This window comes from Rhinolophus sinicus, linkage group LG09 (assembly GCF_036562045.2).
Source record: "Rhinolophus sinicus isolate RSC01 linkage group LG09, ASM3656204v1, whole genome shotgun sequence".
Lineage (NCBI taxonomy): Eukaryota > Metazoa > Chordata > Mammalia > Chiroptera > Rhinolophidae > Rhinolophus > Rhinolophus sinicus.
In genome coordinates this window covers 6,373,018-6,394,428 of record NC_133758.1, presented here as the reverse complement: position 1 = coordinate 6,394,428, position 21,411 = coordinate 6,373,018, and the positions used below count along the sequence as shown (strand labels likewise).

At 35.6% G+C, this 21,411-nt stretch overlaps 1 protein-coding gene and 1 long non-coding RNA gene across 2 annotated transcripts in view; one reads left to right on the top strand and one right to left on the bottom strand.

The window, feature by feature from the left end:
• The window catches only part of CCDC102B (coiled-coil domain containing 102B), a 199,622-nt gene extending 197,592 nt beyond the window's left edge, over positions 1–2,030 (top strand). Inside the window, exon 9 of the mRNA XM_019729363.2 lies at positions 527–2,030. Within this exon, the coding sequence (XP_019584922.2) occupies positions 527–530 (4 nt within the window). The 3' untranslated portion in view covers positions 531–2,030. The remainder of the gene's footprint in view (positions 1–526) is intronic.
• Positions 1–21,411, bottom strand: part of LOC141573127 (uncharacterized) — a 339,255-nt gene that overhangs the window by 232,841 nt on the left and 85,003 nt on the right. The gene's annotated exons all lie outside the window — the stretch shown is intronic.

Sequence of the window (21,411 nt, the reverse complement as noted above, 5' to 3'; positions counted from 1 at the left end):
ATGATTTTAGAGAGAGTTAACATCCAAAGTTAGATACAGTTATTTATAAACTATATACCTTGTTTCCCCGAAAATAAGACCTAGCCAGCCCATCAGCTCTAATGCGTCTTTTGGAGGAAAAATTAATATAAGACCTGGTCTTATTTTACTATAAGACCGGGTATTATCTAATATAATATAACATAAAGCCGGGGCTTATATTAATTTTTGCTCCAAAAGACGCATTAGATCTGATTGTCCGGCTAGGTCTTATTTTCGGGGAAACATGGCAATTGTGAATTAATATATTCAGCAACGTCTCCGTGTCTCAGGTTATTTGTGTAAGATTCTCAGTCGGGGGATATTTTCTAGATCGGGATAATAGTTGTTCCTGTGAGCAGATGTATGCTAAAGCTCTAGTAAAATTCACTTTTACTTTGACTCATAAAGGCAATAAAGGGAAGAAATGACATTTCCGTCCACTTTATTGCTAATATTTTGGCTTCTTACATGTCTTAATGTTCATTTTTTCTTTCTCTTATTGTAGATGATGACTTTGGTTACGAGACTGTCATCCTGTGAGGTTTAAAAATGGAATAGAAAGCTGGGATGCTGTTCATTCTGTGATTGTAACTGGCTATCATCATCTGCTCGATGGCATTGCAACCTTTCCAAGATCACCGTTTGTAGATCATGAGTGTCGAATAATGTCATTCTTTCACACAAACGTTTTGCTCTCCTCACACAGCCTAAGCATTTAGGTCATATTGTGATCAATTACATGTTGAGTTTTTTCTGTGTGTTTAATGGTTTATATTAGTGTCTCAATAATTAACTTTATTGTTATTATTTTATCTCACTTTTCTATCTTATTTTATCTAAGGTACCATAGTATTATCATATTTAATTGGTTTATACTCAATTTAGTCTGCTTGGGAGAGGAGATATTCTGTCCTGTTTCATGTGACATATCACATTTATATAATATTTAAATAATTTTAAACCTGTTCTTATATTGCTTCAAAAACAGACTATGGTTGACTCTGTGTTTGATTGTGTGTGTGTATGTATATGGCTTAATCAGTGGATAACCATGCATTCCATTTCTCTGCTTTCCCACTGGATCATTTGATGCTGAGTTGAGCTGACCCAGAGATGTTTCTGGAAGTTGTCTCCACCTACATATGTCAAATATCAGCATAAGGTTCTCTGTATACTTATAATATTCTACTCGAAAGACTCACAAAAACCTTATTTATATGGCAAGGCTTAGAAACAGGACTTCTTATTAAGAACTTGCCTGGACACCAGCTTCGTCCTCTGTATGCTTCACACCTGACATAGGTGCGATGTGCGTATGAGGCAAGGAGACCTCATCACACAACCACACCACTACGCAGTGAATTATTACTTTTTAAATAGCCACCGCATTTAATTCCTCCTGTGCACTGTCCACGGTACTCGGTGGGTTTCATGGGGAGAGGTTACTATTGGTTACTATTGGTGGGCAGATAAATCCAGTTCCACACATGTGATGTAATTTGTCCAGTGGCAGACGGGTGGTAGGACAAGGTGGGTCTGACTTTCAAGCCCGTTATGCCCAGCTCCCATAGTCCATTTCCCATCCACTTGTTACACTACCACTCTGGGCCCTGCCCCAAGGATGTTGCCATATTTGAAGGAGAATAGTGGGACGTCGGATGCTGCATTTTATTTCCATGAGAGGTGCCCCTGTGACATGGTAACCATTGAATTAAGGAAATCTACTTCTGATTCAGAATATTTTGTAATTATTGCAAACATCTTGTCATAGAAATGACCCTCCATTAGAATTAGACTTGGATCCTTAACCTAGGATTTTGTTTTTTCTTTTTCTTTTAAAACTACAAAATTTACATTCAATATTTAAACATACCAAATCCACGCACTCTTTCAACACTACAACTGAAAAATGATTTTCTGGCTTGAAATTTTAACCATTACAATATAAACAGCATAGACTTCATTTTTATGACTAGTATTTTTAATAAATGGCATTTTATTATTCTCTACATTGTTCATCTTTGGTGTGTTGCATTAATTTATACTAAATTTCATTTTATTTTTAAAACCTCACATTCCTTATTATTTTTATATATGATCTGTTTAAAAGCATAGGATTTTAACAAAGGGAGTTTGTTAATTCAATAAAGGTAGTTTATTAAATAAAGGTAATTTTTTTAAATAGAATTTAGCAAAAACTGTGAAATTATATTCCAGTTACATTCAGCTGATATAAACCCTCTCTTCACTATGGTAAAGAGTGACCTGCTGTTTCCGATACTAACGTGAACCCCTCTTAATGTTCTCCACACTCTCACAGTCATTCAAAATAAACAGAAAAAAACAGTAAATAAATAAATTTTAAAAATAAAAAAACTAAAGCTTATTCTAATAGTCAAATAACTGTGCTACATTTTCACTGCTAAACTGAGGACATAATGTAGTATAGATTTGGGAGCTTAACTCCCCTGGTTTCTTACATACACGATGTGTGATTTTGAAAAGTTAATCTTAACCTCCACTTCCATATCTCTAATAAGGATATCATATCTACTACATCAAATTATTTTGATAGTAAAATATGCTTAAAATGTACAAATTTGGGCATAATTCCTAGGACACTGCAGAAACTCAATCAATTTTAGTTTGCTATTGATTATTTTGGGGACAATTACCACTCATATCTCAGCCAAGAGCTGGTAAAAATCTTTGAAACATTTTATGTAGTTATGCTAGATTATGTTTTTTTTAAGGTCTTTACTTCTAGAATATGGCTATATATTTTAAAGCATTCATGATCTCTTATTGAATTTAATTCTATATTTATAAAACTGTTTCTATTTTAAAAATAAACTGCCTATAATGACCTGGCTACATCATTGACTCATATGTGCAGGTTTAATTTTTAATTCTTAATTTTAATTCTACAAATGGAAGAACTTATATAGGGAGATAATTAAAATAAAACAGGTCTTACATGACTTATATAGCCAAGATATATGTTATGTAAAGCTTCTAATCAACGCAATCAACATAGGTGATATAATACTATAAGGAATTAAAATCTAATTTGCATGAGCCTTCTGTCTTCAGCTACTCTGTGACCCATTGCAGCTTTTCACAGCAGAAAACCTAAAAGTATGTATAAAACAAAATCAACTCAGTTTGCCAGGTGCATTCTTGCTGAATCAGCTACTTGTTATTATGCCAAATTCTGCTTTTTCTCACTAAGGGAATATATCCCTGAATAAAATGTTAGTAATGTTTAAAGGGAAATAACAGCCTTAATCCAAATTTGAAAGCTGACAGATTTTGCCATAAAAATAAAAAGATAAGAAAAATAAGAAAAGAAAAATGTGAACTTTAAAGAAACATATAATTTTGAAATTACAGGGTCATGTTTAACCCAAAGACATTATTATAAAATTACTATATGCTGACAATAGAAAAATAAATAAAGCACATTTTTTTTTTTTTTTTTTTTTTTTTTTTTGCAGAGGAAGTATTCAGGAAAAACTCCATAATGAAAATGATACCTGGTTAGTCATTTGGGGATGAAGAGACAATCGCTGGGTAAGCGAGGTTGGCAGAAGCATCAGAGAAATAGGAAGTACAGTACATCAGTTTGTTGGAAAAATTGCCCAGATCATGGAAAGATCTCAATAGGGAAGTCACAGTATGCACATTCGTTAACTATGTGATGACTTAGTTTCCTCCTCCATAAAACTGGGTTACAATAGTTTTTCATGTTACCAGTAAGTAAAAGCCAAGATTGTAAAAATTATCTTGAATTTTAGATGCTATGTCAGATGCGTTTTCATCTCATGCAATGTCATAATTTTGAGTAAACAGATTTAGTGGATTGAAGTATTAATGGGAAACCTGGTGCCCTGTGTTCTAACGATCAACATACTTATTCCCTAGATAACTATGTTTAAGAAGAAGCAAATTGGAGGAAGTCTGGCCTGGGTTTGAGTCCTGACTCTTCCTTTACTTGTGTGACTTGGAGAAATGACTTAAAACTTCATTAAGCTTCAGATTCCTCACCCTAAAAATGAGGAATAGTTTGACCCATTGTCTCTTTTCAATAAATGTTAGCTCTTACTGTTAATGTTTAAAGAAGTGTATTGTCTTAGTGTATAACTAACAGACATGCATCGATTCTGTCCCTATGTTGACTATGAGAATTTGCACCTGACCCTCCCATGAGACTCACATGCAAAACATAAATAATGAAGTTGGCTTATCAAAAAGATTTGGAAATTTGTTGTCTGGAATCACTATCAGTGGTGTCACGTACTCTGGACACTTATTTGAAGCATCCCAAGAGTTTCGTTGATAATAGAGGAGATCCACTGATGTGTAAGTTTCCATCACAGGGCAGCCGCTCTGCCACGAGACAGAAAGAGAAGAGCTACCACAGAGACATAGTTGCATGTCACATACATGGAATGGATGTCATAGGAGTTCCAAACAGGATAATCTATGTAGGATAAACAGTTCCAGGAGGGATGTAGGGAGGATGTGAGCGTGAGATGTGCACTTCAGCAGCAACAAGCTTTGGATAAAAAGATGGGACCATGAGCAAAGACATGAGGAGAGAATGCACAAGGCATGACCAGGGGACAAAAGGCAGTTACAGGGTGGTGTTGGGAAAATAGTCGGCCATGCTTTTGGAGGGACAGGACATTGAAGGCAGGTGCTGGAGGTCCCAGGTCATTCGGCTTCTAAGTTTGATCCGGGCATCTGTCCACAGGCTTGTAGGAAGGGAAGGAGGGCTGCCTCCTCTGAAAATAGGCAGGCTGGAATGGTGTACAGTTGGACCCAGCCTAGTCCTAGAATATTATAATGCTAATCATCTGTGGCAGAAGCTGTATCCAACTCCTTTCAGACTTGGGGCTATTCTGCCTAGCCCCAAAAGGTGCTCTAGATATCACCAGAGACTACTTTCCCATCTGTTCAAATCACAGGCTGTCAGCTGCAAAAACGCAGCCCCTGTTATCTCTCTTAGAAAATGAAAACATTGCACCAATCTGAACTTAGAGTTCAAAAGGAAAGCATAACATAAAATGATTTTGCAATAAAATGTAGCTCAAATGAATGCTAAGAAATAAATAATTTTTATAGCTTGAGAAAACGATACCAATTTCAAACATAAAATATTTAAGAAATTCATATATTTTTGTTGAACCTGACCAAAATAACAATTCTCAGATTTATTTTTCATGATCTGGCCCATGGAAAGTGAAAAGAGCATATGACAAAGCAGCGGCCTTCAGTTTTTGCTTTGTTTTGTTTTGTTTTGTTTCTCGTTGAATGGGATGGACAGAAAAATACTGCAAGGTCTGTCCCAAAGGAACAATTCAGGTGTCAGTTTACTAATCCGGTTGTAAGTCAGGGAGACTCTTAGATATATGAGAACAAGGACCCATTATCTTGTTCATCACACTTCATCTAATGGTAAGCATGATGCTCGGCCCAGAAGGAAGCAACAATAAATGGAGTAAGTAGCACAATTGGAAGAGAAGTCACCATCTCAAGCTGATCTCTCGAGATAGTGTCTCATTTCTCCAAAGAGAACATACAGATGGCCAGTAGACATATGAAAAGATGCTCAACATCACTAACCATCAGAAAAATGCAAATAACAACCACAATGAGATACCACCTCACTCAAGTTAGAATGGCTACAGTATCATCAACAAGACAAATAATAACAAGTGTTGGAGAGGCTGTGGAGCAAAAGGAACCCTCATACACTGTTGGTGGGAATGCAGACTGGTGCAGCCGTTATGGAAGGCAGTGTGGATGTTCCTCAAAAAATTACGAATAGAATTACCGTATGACCCAGCAATCCCTCTCCTGGGTATCTACCCAAAAAATCTGAAAACATTTACCCATAAAGATATATGTGCTCTGATGTTCACTGCAGCTTTATTTATGGTGGCCAAGACATGGAAACCAAAATGTCCTTTGACAGATGAATGTATAAAGAAGTTTGGTATATATGCACAATGGAATGCTATTCGGTGGTAATAAAAGATGAAATAGTACCCTTTGTGACAACATGGATGGATCTTGAGATTATGATGCTAAGCGAAATAAGTCAGACAGAAAAAGTCCAGAACCATATGATTTCACTGATATGTGTGATATAAAGTAACAAAGGAACAAGACAAACAAACAAAGAAACAAAAACTCATAGACATAGACAATAGTTCAGTGGTTACCAGAGGGTAAGGGGTGAAGAGGATGGTAGATTAGGGCAAATGGGATCAAATATATGGTGACGGAAGGAAAACTGACTCTAGGTGGTAAACACACAATGTGATATATAGATGATGTAATACAGAATTGTACACTTGAAACCTATGTAACTGTATTAACCATTGTCACCCCAAGGAACTTTAATTTAAAAAAATCTGAAGAAAAAAAAGTTATAGTGTCTCTACTGAATATGGGGTTTTCCCATCATACTGACCAAGTTAAGTTCCCTTTTTCATGCAAAAATCAAAAACAAAAACAAGAAAACCCTGAAAAGCAGAAGAACGATGTTGAGCAGGACTCATGAGAACTTCTCCCCTAAGTGTTTTGTTATACATGTGTTTAGATACTTAGGAAGATTAAATGATTTCCTAAACTCATGAGGTAAATATCTATTATGTGTTTAGAAGGATGCCTGTCCCAGCGGGGAAGCCCTCAAAACTATTATCTTAAAAAAGTCATTCTGTAGAGCTAGGAGTTGGGCTCTGATTTGTGTCAGTGTTCTTCCATTAATCACTGCTGCCTCCTTCACGGGAGCTCCCGTACCTCCACCCAGAATGCAAATATGATGACATCACTGAACACAAAATGCTCTGGATGTAACGCTTCAAAATTAAGTATCAGATTTACAAAGCCAATGAATGATGTTTTCACCTTGAGTGTTCTAATTAGCACGTTTCATTGCTAGGAACACAGAACACACACACACACACACTGCACACACACACACACACACACACACACACACACTGTATTTTACAGTCATCACCTCAATTGTCTGGACAGATTCACCAGGATTAGGGCAACATGACCTGTGGACAGGTATTCTACAGCATCTGATGCCTGGGCATATTCAGTTACCTCATGCTTTTTGGCACCAGGGGACCAAAAAAAAAAAAAAAAAGTATTACATTCTTTCATTTTTAAACAATATAAAGTAAGAGTTTGGTATTCCAAAATAATAAGTTCTATTTTTATAAAAGTGTCATCTTTTTGTTTAAAGTGTCCACGCATAATTTTCCTACTCGCTATAAATGTGGTGTCCTAATTGGTAGCCTTTTTTCGTGTGTTGTTTTTTTTTAAGTTAAATATGGGTCCGATAGAGACTCAAAGAGTCTGTTATCACCAGGCAATTACATTTGGTTAATAACCTGTCTGTATTTTCTATTCACATAGAACAGCTTTGTAAAAAAGCCCTCACGTCAATGGATTTTATTCCAGTGACAAAGAAAACATTAAAATTTCAATACAATTTCCTTTATCTTCTCTTACCTACACGGGGAAGGCATCTGTATCATGGCATTAACCCACTCACAGAAGAGGAAGTTAAAACACTAGTATTTCTACAGGATGACCTTTGCCCTACGGTACTTGCTTGGCGCAGAATCACAATTTGGCTGCAGATATATTGTTTAGAATATGTGGAAATGGAAATGAGTACGAAATCCAATTTTTGATCATATACAATAAAACTTGTACAATCTTCTGTTCCTTATTTTAATCTCTAATATGAATCAAAATTATGGAAATATATATTTATCTATATAGTTCCATAATTTTCTAAATACATACTGTCTATTCTCCCAACTGAAGTAAATGAGTTAAAAAAAAAAAGGAACCCGGTAAAGCAAAATTTAAAAACATATGTATGTATATATAAATTATTTCAACACCTAAAATCTTCTTTCAAAAACATTTGTGAACTGTCAATTTTAATCGTCATGCCTTCCAAATTAGAGATTAAAATGAACGAATTGATGTCACAAAGGGAATAAGTGATAGATATCAAACTCAATAGCACCAATGGTAATGTACATGTACTAAAAATATACATTGTTACTGTAAAATTTTCCCAAGAAATTCAAATTAACATTAAATAAGTAAACAATTAAACTAAATTAAAGCTGTGCTTTGATGTCCTGCTCAGTATTTTCTAATGAACCTGGGAGTCTTCAATTTTGGATACACGTGTCAGTCAACTCCAATAACATTTATTGGACACTTAATGTGTGGGAAGCAAGTAGATTACAAATAAATCATGATACACTTCATTCATTCATTCATTCATTCATTCATTCAGCCTTCCTTCATTCTTTGGTGATTTATTGTCTGATTACGATAAGCCAAATATTTTTCTAGACACAAGGGAATGAACAGTGAACAAACAGTGACACATTTTGGCACGTTAGAACTTCTAGTGAAAGAAGAAGATAGATATGAACTTAAATTTTCAGTAAACTGTGACAGAAATCTGCACAGAATACTATGGGCCTGAATTGTGTGTTTTCAGTTACGCACAAGATGTTTGTATGTACTCCATACCTTTTCCGTTAGGAAGTTCTTTCTCCACACCCAGGTCTGTATAAACTGCTTAGTGACGGAGAACATTCCTCCCCAGAGATTTAATTCAACAAAATAATCATGTTATAAGCATCACCATATATTTGGACGTAAGTGGAATCAGCAAATAAAGTAACTTAAGGAATTTTGTTTTATCCTTTGTGTTTAAATATGATTAACTCAAATTAAGGTGCAAAAGCCAGTGACAGGAGTTCATAAAATATTACACATATAGGTACACTTGGCAGAAGATGTAATCAATGATTTGGGGATTATTTTCCTCAGGTTTTGAATTCCTTTCTCTAACAATAAGCACAAATTAGTAATAATTACAATATTAATGGTATCTTTTCTTTTTAAAGATGTTTCATTATTTTCTTATAATAGATGCTCTATCCTTTAAAGTTCGTTGCTGTGGTGCAACATGTCTGATAATATTTAAACTCATGTGAAATTAAATTACATTGCTCAAATAGTAATTATAGCTTAAACTATTATTTTAACATTTAATACTCGTATAACACATAATTTTTATCTGTAGATGAACTTTATGGATCCACCTAATATTCTTTGGGAGTAAAACAATGTATGCAAAGGAATTGAGGAACACGGTAAACATTTCCATTATTTCCACTCATTATCATGATCCCAGATATCCCCAAGTAGGATATATTTTCCCTAGTTCTTCATAGTTTTCAGAATTATATACCTGACCAACACCAGACTCCAACCTTATACGAGGTATGACAATTAAGTTCACGAACGTGATGCAACGATGTTATTAACCTTTTTCAATATCAAAGGGATTATTCATTATGAATTTGTACCAACTGGAAAAACAGTTAATCAATTTACTGTTTCAAAGTGCTGAAAAGGCTGCGTGAAAAAGTTAGATGACCTGAACTTTTCACCCACAATTCATGGCTCTTGCATCACGACAGTGCACCAGCTCACACAGCATTGTCTGTAAGGGAGTTTTTAGCCAGTAAACCAATAACGGTATTGGAACACCCTCTCTGCTCACCTGATCTGGCCCTCAATGACTTCTTTCTGTACCCAAAGACAAAGGAAATATTGAAAGGGAGACATTTTGATGACATTCAAGACATCAAGGGTAATATGACGACGGCTCTGATGGCCATTCCAGAAAAAGAGTTTCAAAATTGCTTTGCAGGGTAGACGAGACACTGACATCGGTGCATAGCTTCTCAAGGAGAGTAGTGACTATAAGGTGACTGTAGTGATATTCAGCAATGAGGTACGTAGCACTTTTTCTAGGATGAGTTCACAAACTTAATTGTCTGACCTCATATTGCAATGCACGTTAAGCAAATATATGTGTCTCTGATTAAATATATATAATGTTCTAAATCAACCGTTTTTCACATGGCTGTATTACATCTTTAATAATGACAAACAATTTATCCCCATATCACTGACGTGATTCGGTTATAAGAAGTTATCCAATCTCTAGACTTTGGTCCCAGGAGTACGACGTAAAGTTTATAGAAGGGAAAACAGGTAATTCTTATGTGGCTGGAAGTCATCCCTGCTATAATTAATTTAGATGGATTAATTAAAAAACAATATACTTGTTTGTATTTGCTACCTCCATCAATAAATTCTGACTCAAATGATTTCAAAAAACTCTAACATGACAACACTGAGCAATGTATCAAATTGACTTTAACCTATATTTTAGGCCAGTTAAACATCTAAGACACATTTTGATTTTCATTTGACTTTCTGTGCACCCTCGAAATTGGAAAAATATGATACGTAGTCTAGGCTATACCAGACTGAGGACTGGAAAAGTTTAGCATGATGAGAGTTTAAGGAAAATAGGGGAACTTAAAGCTAGGGATGCATTTAGAAGATGGTTACACGACTCTAGGTGAGAGATGGTCGGGTTTTAGAAATAGGGTCCAGAAAATATTTAGCGTTTGAATTTCCCTGAACTCTATTACCACTGAATTTAGAGACAGTGATGAGAACAAGAGGGAGAAGTCTTCATTAGATATAATTCACCCATTTCACAATTGTACTCTGAGTGTGTGTGTGTGTGTGTGTGTGTTTGTAAAGGAAGTGGAGCAAGTTTTATGTGGAGAATGGACAAACATATAATGACTTTATATCAAAAATGTCAATTTGTGCTATCTACAAATATTACCAGCATTCAACTGGAAGTATATATAGGACCCAAGAGCAGAGAGGAGATTATTTGGGGATGTGATGTAGTCCATTTTATGAGCTGTATATTTCCTGCAGGCATACCCCACATGTTTTCTCAGAGTGCAGGAGAGGTATTAGGTTTTTAACTTTTTTATAAGTCCATAAAGTGATAGATTTTGTCACTATAAATGGCACATGAACTTGAAGCTGCAAAGCTCAAACTGGAGATCACTACTGTTTTCTGATCCCAAAACACAGAAAATGCCAAAAAAAAAAAAAAAAATGTGTACACATTTTAAGAAAGGAAAACTGTATTGAAATTGTAATACTCAATATATACTGACAACAAAAGATGAATACAAGTCACGTTTGACTCCTGTAATTACAAGATGTGCTCATAGTGGCTCCCATCTGTGTCCAGAAACTACTGATTACAGTAAACTACTGCTTGTGCAACATTGAGCAAAGTGCTCACTTGTATACATTTTTTTGGCACCCCTGGTATATTTTTTCAGGAAAAAGAAACCAGATGTTTATAATGCCTTTTCCAAGTTTCCAAACTTGTAGCAGCAGACTTGAGATATACTGCCATGGCTGCCATGGCCACCGGAAAACCACAGTGCAACAGTGCGTGATCAGTGGGTAGGTACCATGCCATGATGGCAGCCAGTAAATATTTTGTGTTTGTTTTCTTTATTGGGTGGTTTAGATTTCCAATATCTAACATAAATGAACTTGGTTTTATGTGATTTTTTTTTTTTTTTTTTTTTTTTTGGTAAAAAGTAAAATAACATGTTGCTTTGATATGTTTGTTTATATAGCACCTAACATGTATCAAAAGCAGTTCAAAATAATACTCTAAGTTTGGTTGTGTTTAGAAAAGGTAACAGATTTCTGTGTAATAGGATGCTTTGAGGAGTCTCTCGGATGAGAATGTTCCGGAAATTGTTTAAATGCTCAGAATTCATTACTGAGCACAGGAGTTCTTTGCCTCGATTACACAGAGACAATTACCTCTATGCTTGTCTTTTTCTACTGCTATTCTTCAGATGCATGTACTATAATTACTGACACACAGCAGTTTCTCTCTCTGTAGTGTACTTATAATGCCTGTGGCAGTAGCTATGTATAGATCACTGTGTGAAAACAAAAAAACATATCTCATTGGCTACGATAAAGATAGCATCTCCCCTCATACAGTGTCTCTGAATGTCAGTATGGGAATCAAAGGGTCTGTTCGTCCTGAGTTTGTGGCTTAGTTGTGTGGTAGAGCCTGCTCAAGGCTTTGCACTATAATGGTTACCATATATGAACCAAATACAGCACAGTTCCTTGGGGGACAATGTGACATATAACATTATCCCTAGACTTAAAAAGTTTGTGATCTAGTCTGATAAGTAAAAAGCGGTACTTTTTTGAAAGCTAAAAATAATTGCAAGAAGTGTGAGGGGATGGTAAATTGTTAAGGACTGATGAACTCAGACAAGGATCAATAAAGAGTAAATAATTTAACTGGTGCTGAAACACAGAGTGAGCCTTGGACAAGTGGATTGGAACAAGGAAGCTACCCCATGGGTTCCTATTTTTATTATGAAACAGTGGACACCATTCTTAAGTGTGGTTTAAATGAGTCCATGAGATTGAGTTACAGATTTGTATATTAATTTAGTAACTGACTTTAAAAGAAAGCCTAGTGATCTAATTCTACAGACATCTTAGTTAAAAAGCAGGTATTATATATATACACTGTGATAATTAATGGCTGTATATTTAAAATGAGAGTTTTCTACTTCATTTGATATGCATAACTTTTACTTGATAATTTCTAATCTAAGAGGATAAATTAAACATGATGGATATTTCTGTCAGAAAACCTTGTCATAGAAAACTCATTTTATATGGCTTACTGGTTTTATTACAACAAATATGTGGAAGGTTGTCTGTTATGAATAAATTATCTGCTCCAGTACAAAATCTGGGGCGATTAAGAAGTATAAGGACTGAGTTAGAAAGTCATGGGTTGTTTTAGAATAGATGGAGAGTTGAGTGCCTACAATGAATGTCATTGCTGCATCCAGAATGATCTGCATGGTCTGCTGTCAGTGTCTTTACTTCCAACTAAAGCAAACTGCGCATGGAGAAACAACTATGAGGCTGGGAGATACCATGCAGTAAATGTGAAGCTCAACATATGGCGGCACACAGAAGACAACCTACGGCATACAGAAAAATCGTAAATCAGTTAACCACCAAATTTTACTCTGGGAACAGTACTGGAAATGGTGTCACCTTGGTTTTCTCTGAAAAGTTGAGTATTTACTTTACAATGATGTTTATCTTTGTAATTAAAAGTATTAGAAACATAGGTAATGATTAAATTCTATGGTGAAAGTTTTCTTATAAAATTAAATTAATGAGATATCAAAATTTATTTCATTTTCTTTTACATTGCCCAAACAGCTGTTATTTCTATGGCTATATTCTATATTTAGAATTTCTAAATTCCCTGTTCAAATACTGGTATGGTTTTTTGTCTCTTGACTGGACTCTAACAGATAGATAGATAGATAGATAGATAGATAGATAGATAGATAGATAGATAGATAGATAGATGGCAGGGCCCTTGAAATAAATTCTCATAGTAACAAAAGCTATAATATCTAAATTATTAATGGGCCTATTTCAAAATAAAAACTGTATTTTAGTGGGAGTATTATGTTAGTACCATTTATTACTGTCATTACTCAGCAAAATGAATTCTAGACGTACTACAAATGTACCTGCTTTGAAACTTGTCTTTGGCAAAATCTGGATCTGCTAAAACGTCTTGCTATCGATTATATGTGTGTACATGTCATTTTAAAAAGCTGAAGTCAACACTACACTTAGTGCTCTATCTATAGTTGCTGTCCATTCTGGCACAAATTCCTTATCTTGTTGAAGGACCAGAACCCATTTGGAGGCCATAATTTGAATAGCGCTTTCAGAGAATCTAAGAAGTACGAATCGCACCGGTGTTTATTGAAGACTTCAGACTCCCTGGTGTGATTCTCCTGAAGCTCTCTTCCCACTAATCCGAGGAGACCTCTGATGACATCATTCACTGCTTATGGAATTCTGGCTTTAACTAGTTTAAATTCCTTTTGAATCTTCAAAATGTCTCCTCTAATGAACATAATGTTTTCTTTGAAAGAATTTCCCACTTGTAGACTACTACTGCATCCCTTTCATGAGTTCTCATAAAGCCAGTGCTTTCTCGCCCCTTCTCCTGTAGTATGTGGTATCATTGGCCACGTCTTTGTCAGATGGAGTCCAGTTTTCAGTGGCCGTTATCCTATAGAATCTGTTTGCTGTCTGTTACTGCTGTATTCTTTCCCACTTTTAATTAGCATTGCTTGGTTTGATCAGCCTTTGCAGCTGTTACTGAAAATGAGGTGGCTCTGTCTCATTGCACTTTATCCTCCTATTTTAATGGGCAGGCATTTTTGGTAATTAGATGATTGTTTACCTCAAAACCTGAAGCTGAGCAGTCACTGTCAATGCTCAGAAGTGTCGGTATGAATCCACGCAGTACCTGCCATCTGTTCCTTTCATGAGGTCCTAACAGATCATTTCTGAAATTTCGCTGCTTTTCTATCATTTCCCTGAATGGTATATAAGAACATCCAATAATAGCCATCAGGCAATACACTCCCATATCCTTCATTTGTATACCTGTCTAATTGAATGCTAAAAAGCTTCAAGCCTGTAATGGATGGCAGCCTCACAAGCAATCACATAGACGTGGTTTCCCTAAGTTAGGAAGCATGAGGGCTGCTTTCACACAGAACTCTCTCTCTACTCACCGTCGCTGTGAGAAATCTGAAAACAAAGAATACAATCTCTGCCTCAGTTCTCCTCAGAGGTTCATTCAGTTCACATTTTAATATAGGAATGTCTAAATAATCTATGATATACAATGAAATTTATAAATTCAAATTCAGAAGGTGTGCAATTTATTTTTATCTTTCATGCAGATTTTATTTTTAGTCTAAGAAACCATTTTCTTGCTATACAAACTGCACTACGAACCAAAAAGTACACACATTTTAGTCAGAGAGACCTGCTTGCTTAGGTTCAGCTGGTAAAGATAGTCTTTTGAAATCCTTTCTGTGCCTTGACTTTCAATCAAGTCACTCCATCCTTCCTTTCTTAGGAATACAATCTTTTGTGGTTGCTTTCTGCCACTACTTTGTGTTCAAACAACCAGCCTAACCCTACAGCACCTTCCTTTATTCTTCCTTTTCTATGCTCTGACATCTTTTTTCCACGTATACAGTCTAGGTCAACTGTCTGAAGGTTATTTTTCCCGTTACACCCAGTCTTTCTTTTCAAGATTTTCTCTGTGACTCAACCCATATCAAAGCAGTCCATTTTGTTTTTCCTCTAACTACTTACACTTCTAATTCTCTTTGCGATTTCCCTGCCCAATCTAGCCAAGATGGCAGGCACATAAATATCTTCTGATTCTACTTATAATCACATTTAAATAAACACAGATACATTCATCTGTTTGAAAATTAACAACTATAGCAAAAATTGTCCACATACAATTGAGGAAGAGGCTATATGTAACATTCTGTTTAAATTCCTTATGTATCTATTCAGTTTATGTTTTATGCAACATGTTAAAATAGAGGTGATCCAAATAGTACACGACACACATGGACAGAGCCTATACATTCAAATTTAGAAGATGAAGTGTTAATTTATTTTTATCTACTATAAAGAGAATAAATGACAAGCAGAAAAACTGGGTAAGAGTGGCAGTGTTAGGAATCTGTAAAAGAGTCTGTTTAATAACTAGTGTTTGGAGGCAGCTGGTTGTCAATTTATATCCTTGAAGATTCACATCATTTAAACGCTGCTTAGAATTTCACCAGGTGCACAAAACCCTCTCAAGTATAATCAATTAAAAGTACATGAATGCCATTTAATTTATCAACATCCATGGAGTCTCACTGAAAGAAGAAACCAGAAGAGAAACTGCTCAGAAAAGGTACTTATTCATCCCCATTTTAATGTGATCATTTAAAAGTAGTGAAGTTTAATTAAATTATGCTACTGTTCAGTATTTTAAGATTTTTGGTTTAATTTTATTATATAAAATTAAATGTACCATTCTAAAATGGGGATGTGACGTTAAATAACGGAAAATCAGTATTTTCCTATTTTTGTCTATGTAAGTTTATTATGCTTTAAGGTGTGTGTAATTTTCTGGGTTTCAATGTTTGTTTCCCTTTAGCCTGTGTGGTGTTCTTTGAGCTTCCTGGATCTGTGGTTTGGTGTCTGACATTAATTTGGAGAAATTCTCAGTCATTATTGTCTCCTACATTTCTTCTGTTTCTTTCTCTCTTTCTTCTCCTTCTGGTATGCCCATTACTCGTAAGTTACACATTTTATAGCTACCCCTCAGTCCTTGGACAGTCTATTCCAAATTGTTTTGTTTTGTTTTCATTTTCTTTTTTTTTCAGTTTTTGTTCTCTTTGTTTTTTGGTTTACGAGGATTCACTTGATATCATCTCTAGCTCAGAGATTCTTTCCTCAATGGTGTCCAGTCTACTAATCAATTTATCAAAGGCGTTCTTCATTTCTGTTAGTTTCTTTTTATTATTATGATGATGATGTCTAGCATTTATTTTTGGTTCTTTCTTAGAACTCTCATCTCTCTGATCAAACAACCCTCTGTTCTTGGATGCTGTCTACTTTATCCATTAGAATCCACACTATATTAATCACAGTTGTTTTAAATTACCTGATGCTTGTTCTGTCTTTTCAAATTGTGTTTTTGCCTTTTGGTTTGCCTTGTACTTTCTTTCTTGAGAGCCATGCATGATGCACTGGTAAAAGGAACTCTGTAAATAGCCTTGTAATGATGTGGTGAGGGGTGGGAGAGGGGAAGTGTTCTGTAGTCCTGAGATTAGGTCTCCGTCATTAGTGAGCCTGTGCCTCTGGACTGTGAGCTTCATAACGTTTCTCAGGGTCATTTTTCTCCCCTTAATGGGGAGAAGGTGGCTAGCATGAGCTGGAGTTTGCATATAGTTCTTCCCCAGGTCACTTAGGCTCCGGATAAGTTGTTTCCCCTGAGGCCAGAATGTATGGTTCCTTTTTTTTCCTTTCCCTGCTAGAAGGTCAAGGGGATTTTTCTCCAATATTTCCTGTGGGAACTTGGTTAAGCTCCTGGAGATAAATCTCAGAATCTTGTTGGTACTCTCCAGTGACTGGGATGTCCTTGAGTTTGTAACTCTCAGAGTTAGTTACCTGCACTGAGCGTCCAACAATTCATCAATTACAGTTCTGGTTTTTCTACCCCATCACTGGTGAACACTGACGCTTTCTTCAATCTTGGGGACACTGGTTTGACCTGTGTCCTTCTTTACAGATGCAAGAAGAGTTACTGAATTTTCAGTCTGTGCAGGTTTTCACTTGTGAGGATAGAGTAGCAGCTTCCAAGATTCTTACATGAGGAACTGGAAATCGAAGCCCATCATTTGATTGTTCATTTTTAAAATTTTAATCTTTAAATGAAACTTATTTGCTAACTTTTTTATAATGAATTTTTTCTTTTTTTAAAGTTGGCATCATTAACTGAAGTAATATTTCCAATTATTTAGAAATGTTGATTGATCCAGTGAGAATTACTTCTTGTCTCTCCAGGACTATACTTTGCTTTAACAGGGCTTCCGACCATCTAGCTCCCTTGCTGGCTTATTACTTCTATCTATTTGGGTTGGTACATAAAATCAGATCGTGGAAATGATTGTATGACTCTATACATTTACTAAATATCATTGAATTGTTTTTCTTAAAATAGGAAAATTTATGGTATGTAAATTTTACCTCAATAATATTGTTGAAGAAAGTAAAGAACCAGACAAATGTAGTTGGATATACAATCAGTGTATATTTTTATTCTCTTTAAATATTATGCTTCACTGGTTTGGAAAGTCAGTGTTTAATTTTATGTAACAATTATTTTTTTTCCCTAAATGTAGATATGCATTCATAATCACTGGAATGGCCAGAAACAAATCTTTGAAAGTTAAGGAATTTAGATTTTCACTTGGCAAATATTTTTAAATTAACTTTATTTTCAAGAGCCACAGAAAAAGTATTATGCCTATTGCCCCATCATTGTTTTTTCTGGAACGTTTACTTTAGTTCAACTGTAAATATAAACATCCAGTAATATAAAGATACAGGAGATTGAATGTGTGTATGTCTTTAAGTAGTTTTACTTACATGTCTTTAAGTAGTTTTAAATCCTTTGAATTGGTATTAGGGGGATTAAAAAAAAGCTAATCTAATTTTAGAATGGAAATTATTATACAGTAGATCTAATGCATAAGAACATGAAAAGTATTCAACTGTCTTTTATTAAGACAAATCAATTTGAAACTAATGTCAAGAGGAAAAGCTAATATTTTGCTGATAATCCATAATTTCCATTTAATAATTATCTTTTAAGAAAGTCATACTTTATTAAAATGATTACAGGTATACCTCATTTTATTGTTTCACAGGTGTTGCTTTTTTTTTTACAAATGGAATGCAAGATCCTACACCAGCAAAAAGATTACTCCTTGCTTTATTGTGGTGGTCTGTAAGCCAACTCACAGTATCTCTGAGGTATTCCAGTAATTAATTCCCTGTCCTACTTTCCTAATAGCACAGAAGCCATGGTAATTAAAAGGAGAAAACAAGAGTTTTAGTAAAAGCAATACTTGCGTGGTGATAATGTCAATTAAATGTAAATATGCACCCACAATTCAGCTGGTCCCCGACTTACAAGCGTTAGACTTCTTTTTGATTTTGCAATGATACAAAAGCAATCACTACACATTCAGTAGAAACTGTACTTCAAATTTGGAGTTTTGATCTTTCCCTGGACTGATGTGCAGTGTGATACTCTCTCCTGAGGCCGGGCAGTGGCTGTGAGCTGCAGCTCCCAGTCTCAGCCAGGGGACCACGGTGGTAAACAAGTGGTACTCTACAGTGTAGTATGAAATGCCTTTTCAGCTTATGATGTTGGCAACTGATGACGGGTTTCCTGGTACATATCCCCATTGTAAGTCAAGGAGCATCTGTATTGTTCTCCTTTGTAGAACCAGCAAAGATAATAATTTTCTGTGCTAGGTATTAAAAACAACCTCCGTGATGATGGTTAGTGTACTATATAATACAGAGAGATTTCATTGTAATCAAATATGAAAGTTCCCTTTTATCTTTTGCTTTGAACCAAAACAAATTTCAAGCAAAATAGTTCTCTACCAGGAGAAGGCAAATTGCATATAACTACATAAATCACTCAGCCAATCCCATTTGCTTCAAAGCTATATTTTTTTTACATTGTATCTTATGTCTCATGATTATATGGACTGTGCAGGCATAAAAATAATACTGCTGAGAGTTTTCTCCCAAGATTCATCCTGTTTTGTTAATCTCAGTTATGTAAATAAATGGTATTTTGTTCTACATGAGACCCAAAGATGTTATCTGTACCTAAAGGGAATGACAATTCTCTCTTTCTGTAGGAATTTGCTACTGACAATTAAATGAAATTATCAGTGGTATGGAGACTGGGGTTTTTTAGTACATTCAAGAAGTCCTAGTTGTGATAACTGGTGTTTACCCGCTAGAGTAAATCCACTTAACACCACAAATTAGGATTTGGGTTGCGTCCCCCTTCTGATAAGTCTCTTCACCAAGGAAACAGAGTCTGTAAATTTTATTATGTTTTCATAAATGTATGCATCCGCCAATTCCCCGTAGTGACTAAATTTGGAATTTGAATATGTGAGATATACCCTAACTGTAAAATTCTGAGGTTCCATAAAAATATAGATTGTTACCACATTATCCTTATGCTTCTATGGTGTTGTTAGAGAATTGTCACCGTGAGCAAAGTGTTGTTTTATCTTTTCAGATGTAAACAATAACACCTAATTAGGATATGTCTGCCTGCAGAGAGAGAGAGACAAGAGAAAGCTCCTTAAACAAGAAAGAAGTGTCATTTGTTCTACAATGAAAAGGAATCTCTAGGACGCAGTCCAGTCCTGATAAGTGGTTTCCTGTTGTTGGCAGGAACCCCTGTTTCTAAATGTCTGCATCTTTATACTCTCTGATAAGCACTCGACACTGAGCTGTGTGTCATATACCTGCTTTACAGAGACAGGGGTTGGAAGCCCAAGAAGAAGGTGCCCCATTCTAAGGCGACATCCCGGAAGTGATGCTGACAAAATGGACAACTGACAAAACCTGACAAAACTGCAGACATGTCTTTGGCCAGACTTTAGGCGCAGGGCCACATGTAGCAACAAAGGAGCTTCTAGTCTTCACTACAAGTGGCAAAGGACAGCAATAAAAACTGGGACAGTATTAGTGAGAAGAGAGTGAAAATGGATATTGAGAGGTACCAGCAGTCTTGGACGTATCCAAATGTGTATCCCCTTTGATTACATAGAGTTCATCTTTATCAAATCCCCAATGACATATTTTTTTTTTCCATTTGGGCACATTTAAAATTAATATTAAAGCACACCAATTACAATTAACATTTTATATTGTTCCTAATTTTGCCGGATCACAAAGAATCCACATTTTGTTATTACCAAAGAATTTCACTGTTCCACATAAATAACTTCCCCAATGTCCTCCTTAGCAAGGAAATGCCATGTCTTTGTCACCATCTTTCTGGATACCTTTCTCTAGCAGCCAGGCTATGCCCTGTATGCTTTTCTAGGCCTCCTCTTCCCTCTGGATGTTTCAGCAAGAGAAGGTAATTGACTTTGGGGAAGTAGCAAGGTTGACATTTTTCAATGCTTTTTCTTGCCCTTTCTTCTGGAAATGAATGGACCCAGAACCATCTTGCCCATCTCTCTGAACAGCCAGGGATGGATTTCCTGATGCCTTCAGATCTGTGCTGCTGGCGTGGTAATAGAACCGAGAGTATTTTGCATTGCTACGCTCAGTTTTAATAGAACAAAACAGAAGAGGTGAACAGGGCTTCACTTGTTTTATTTTCACTCTCAGCACTGAAGTCCAGGGAATCCATTGTGTGTCCTTCTTGTGTGGGGAAGACAGTGCCACAGGGTCTGTGGGATGTCCAAGCAGGTAAAGTAAACCTACTAAGCCAAGTAACACCTCAGAGCACATGTAGCTCTGCCGTGAGGCTACAGCGTTTTAAGTCAGTAGAAGAGACTGTAAATATCTGTGTGAGTTTAATTTAAGCATTTAAGAATATGTATCTTGATACAGAGAGCTGTTTGCTTTCATCAAGCATTTTTATTACTCTTCTTCATAGTTGATTCATAACTATGAGTGCATTCATGTGTATATGTGTATACACACAGGCACAGGTACGTTATATATAATGCACATTTAATATGTATTCAAATCCAGGGTATATTATGTCAGCTTATACTTGCAGGTGACTTAGATGTTTCTGTCAAGGATACTCTCCTGGTAAATATTAAACCTATAAGTCAAATGTGTCTTTTAGAAAATAGGTGAATAGTAAAGAGATAAATACATAATCCTGTAAGCATAATTAGATATATTTAATGTATTTATTGA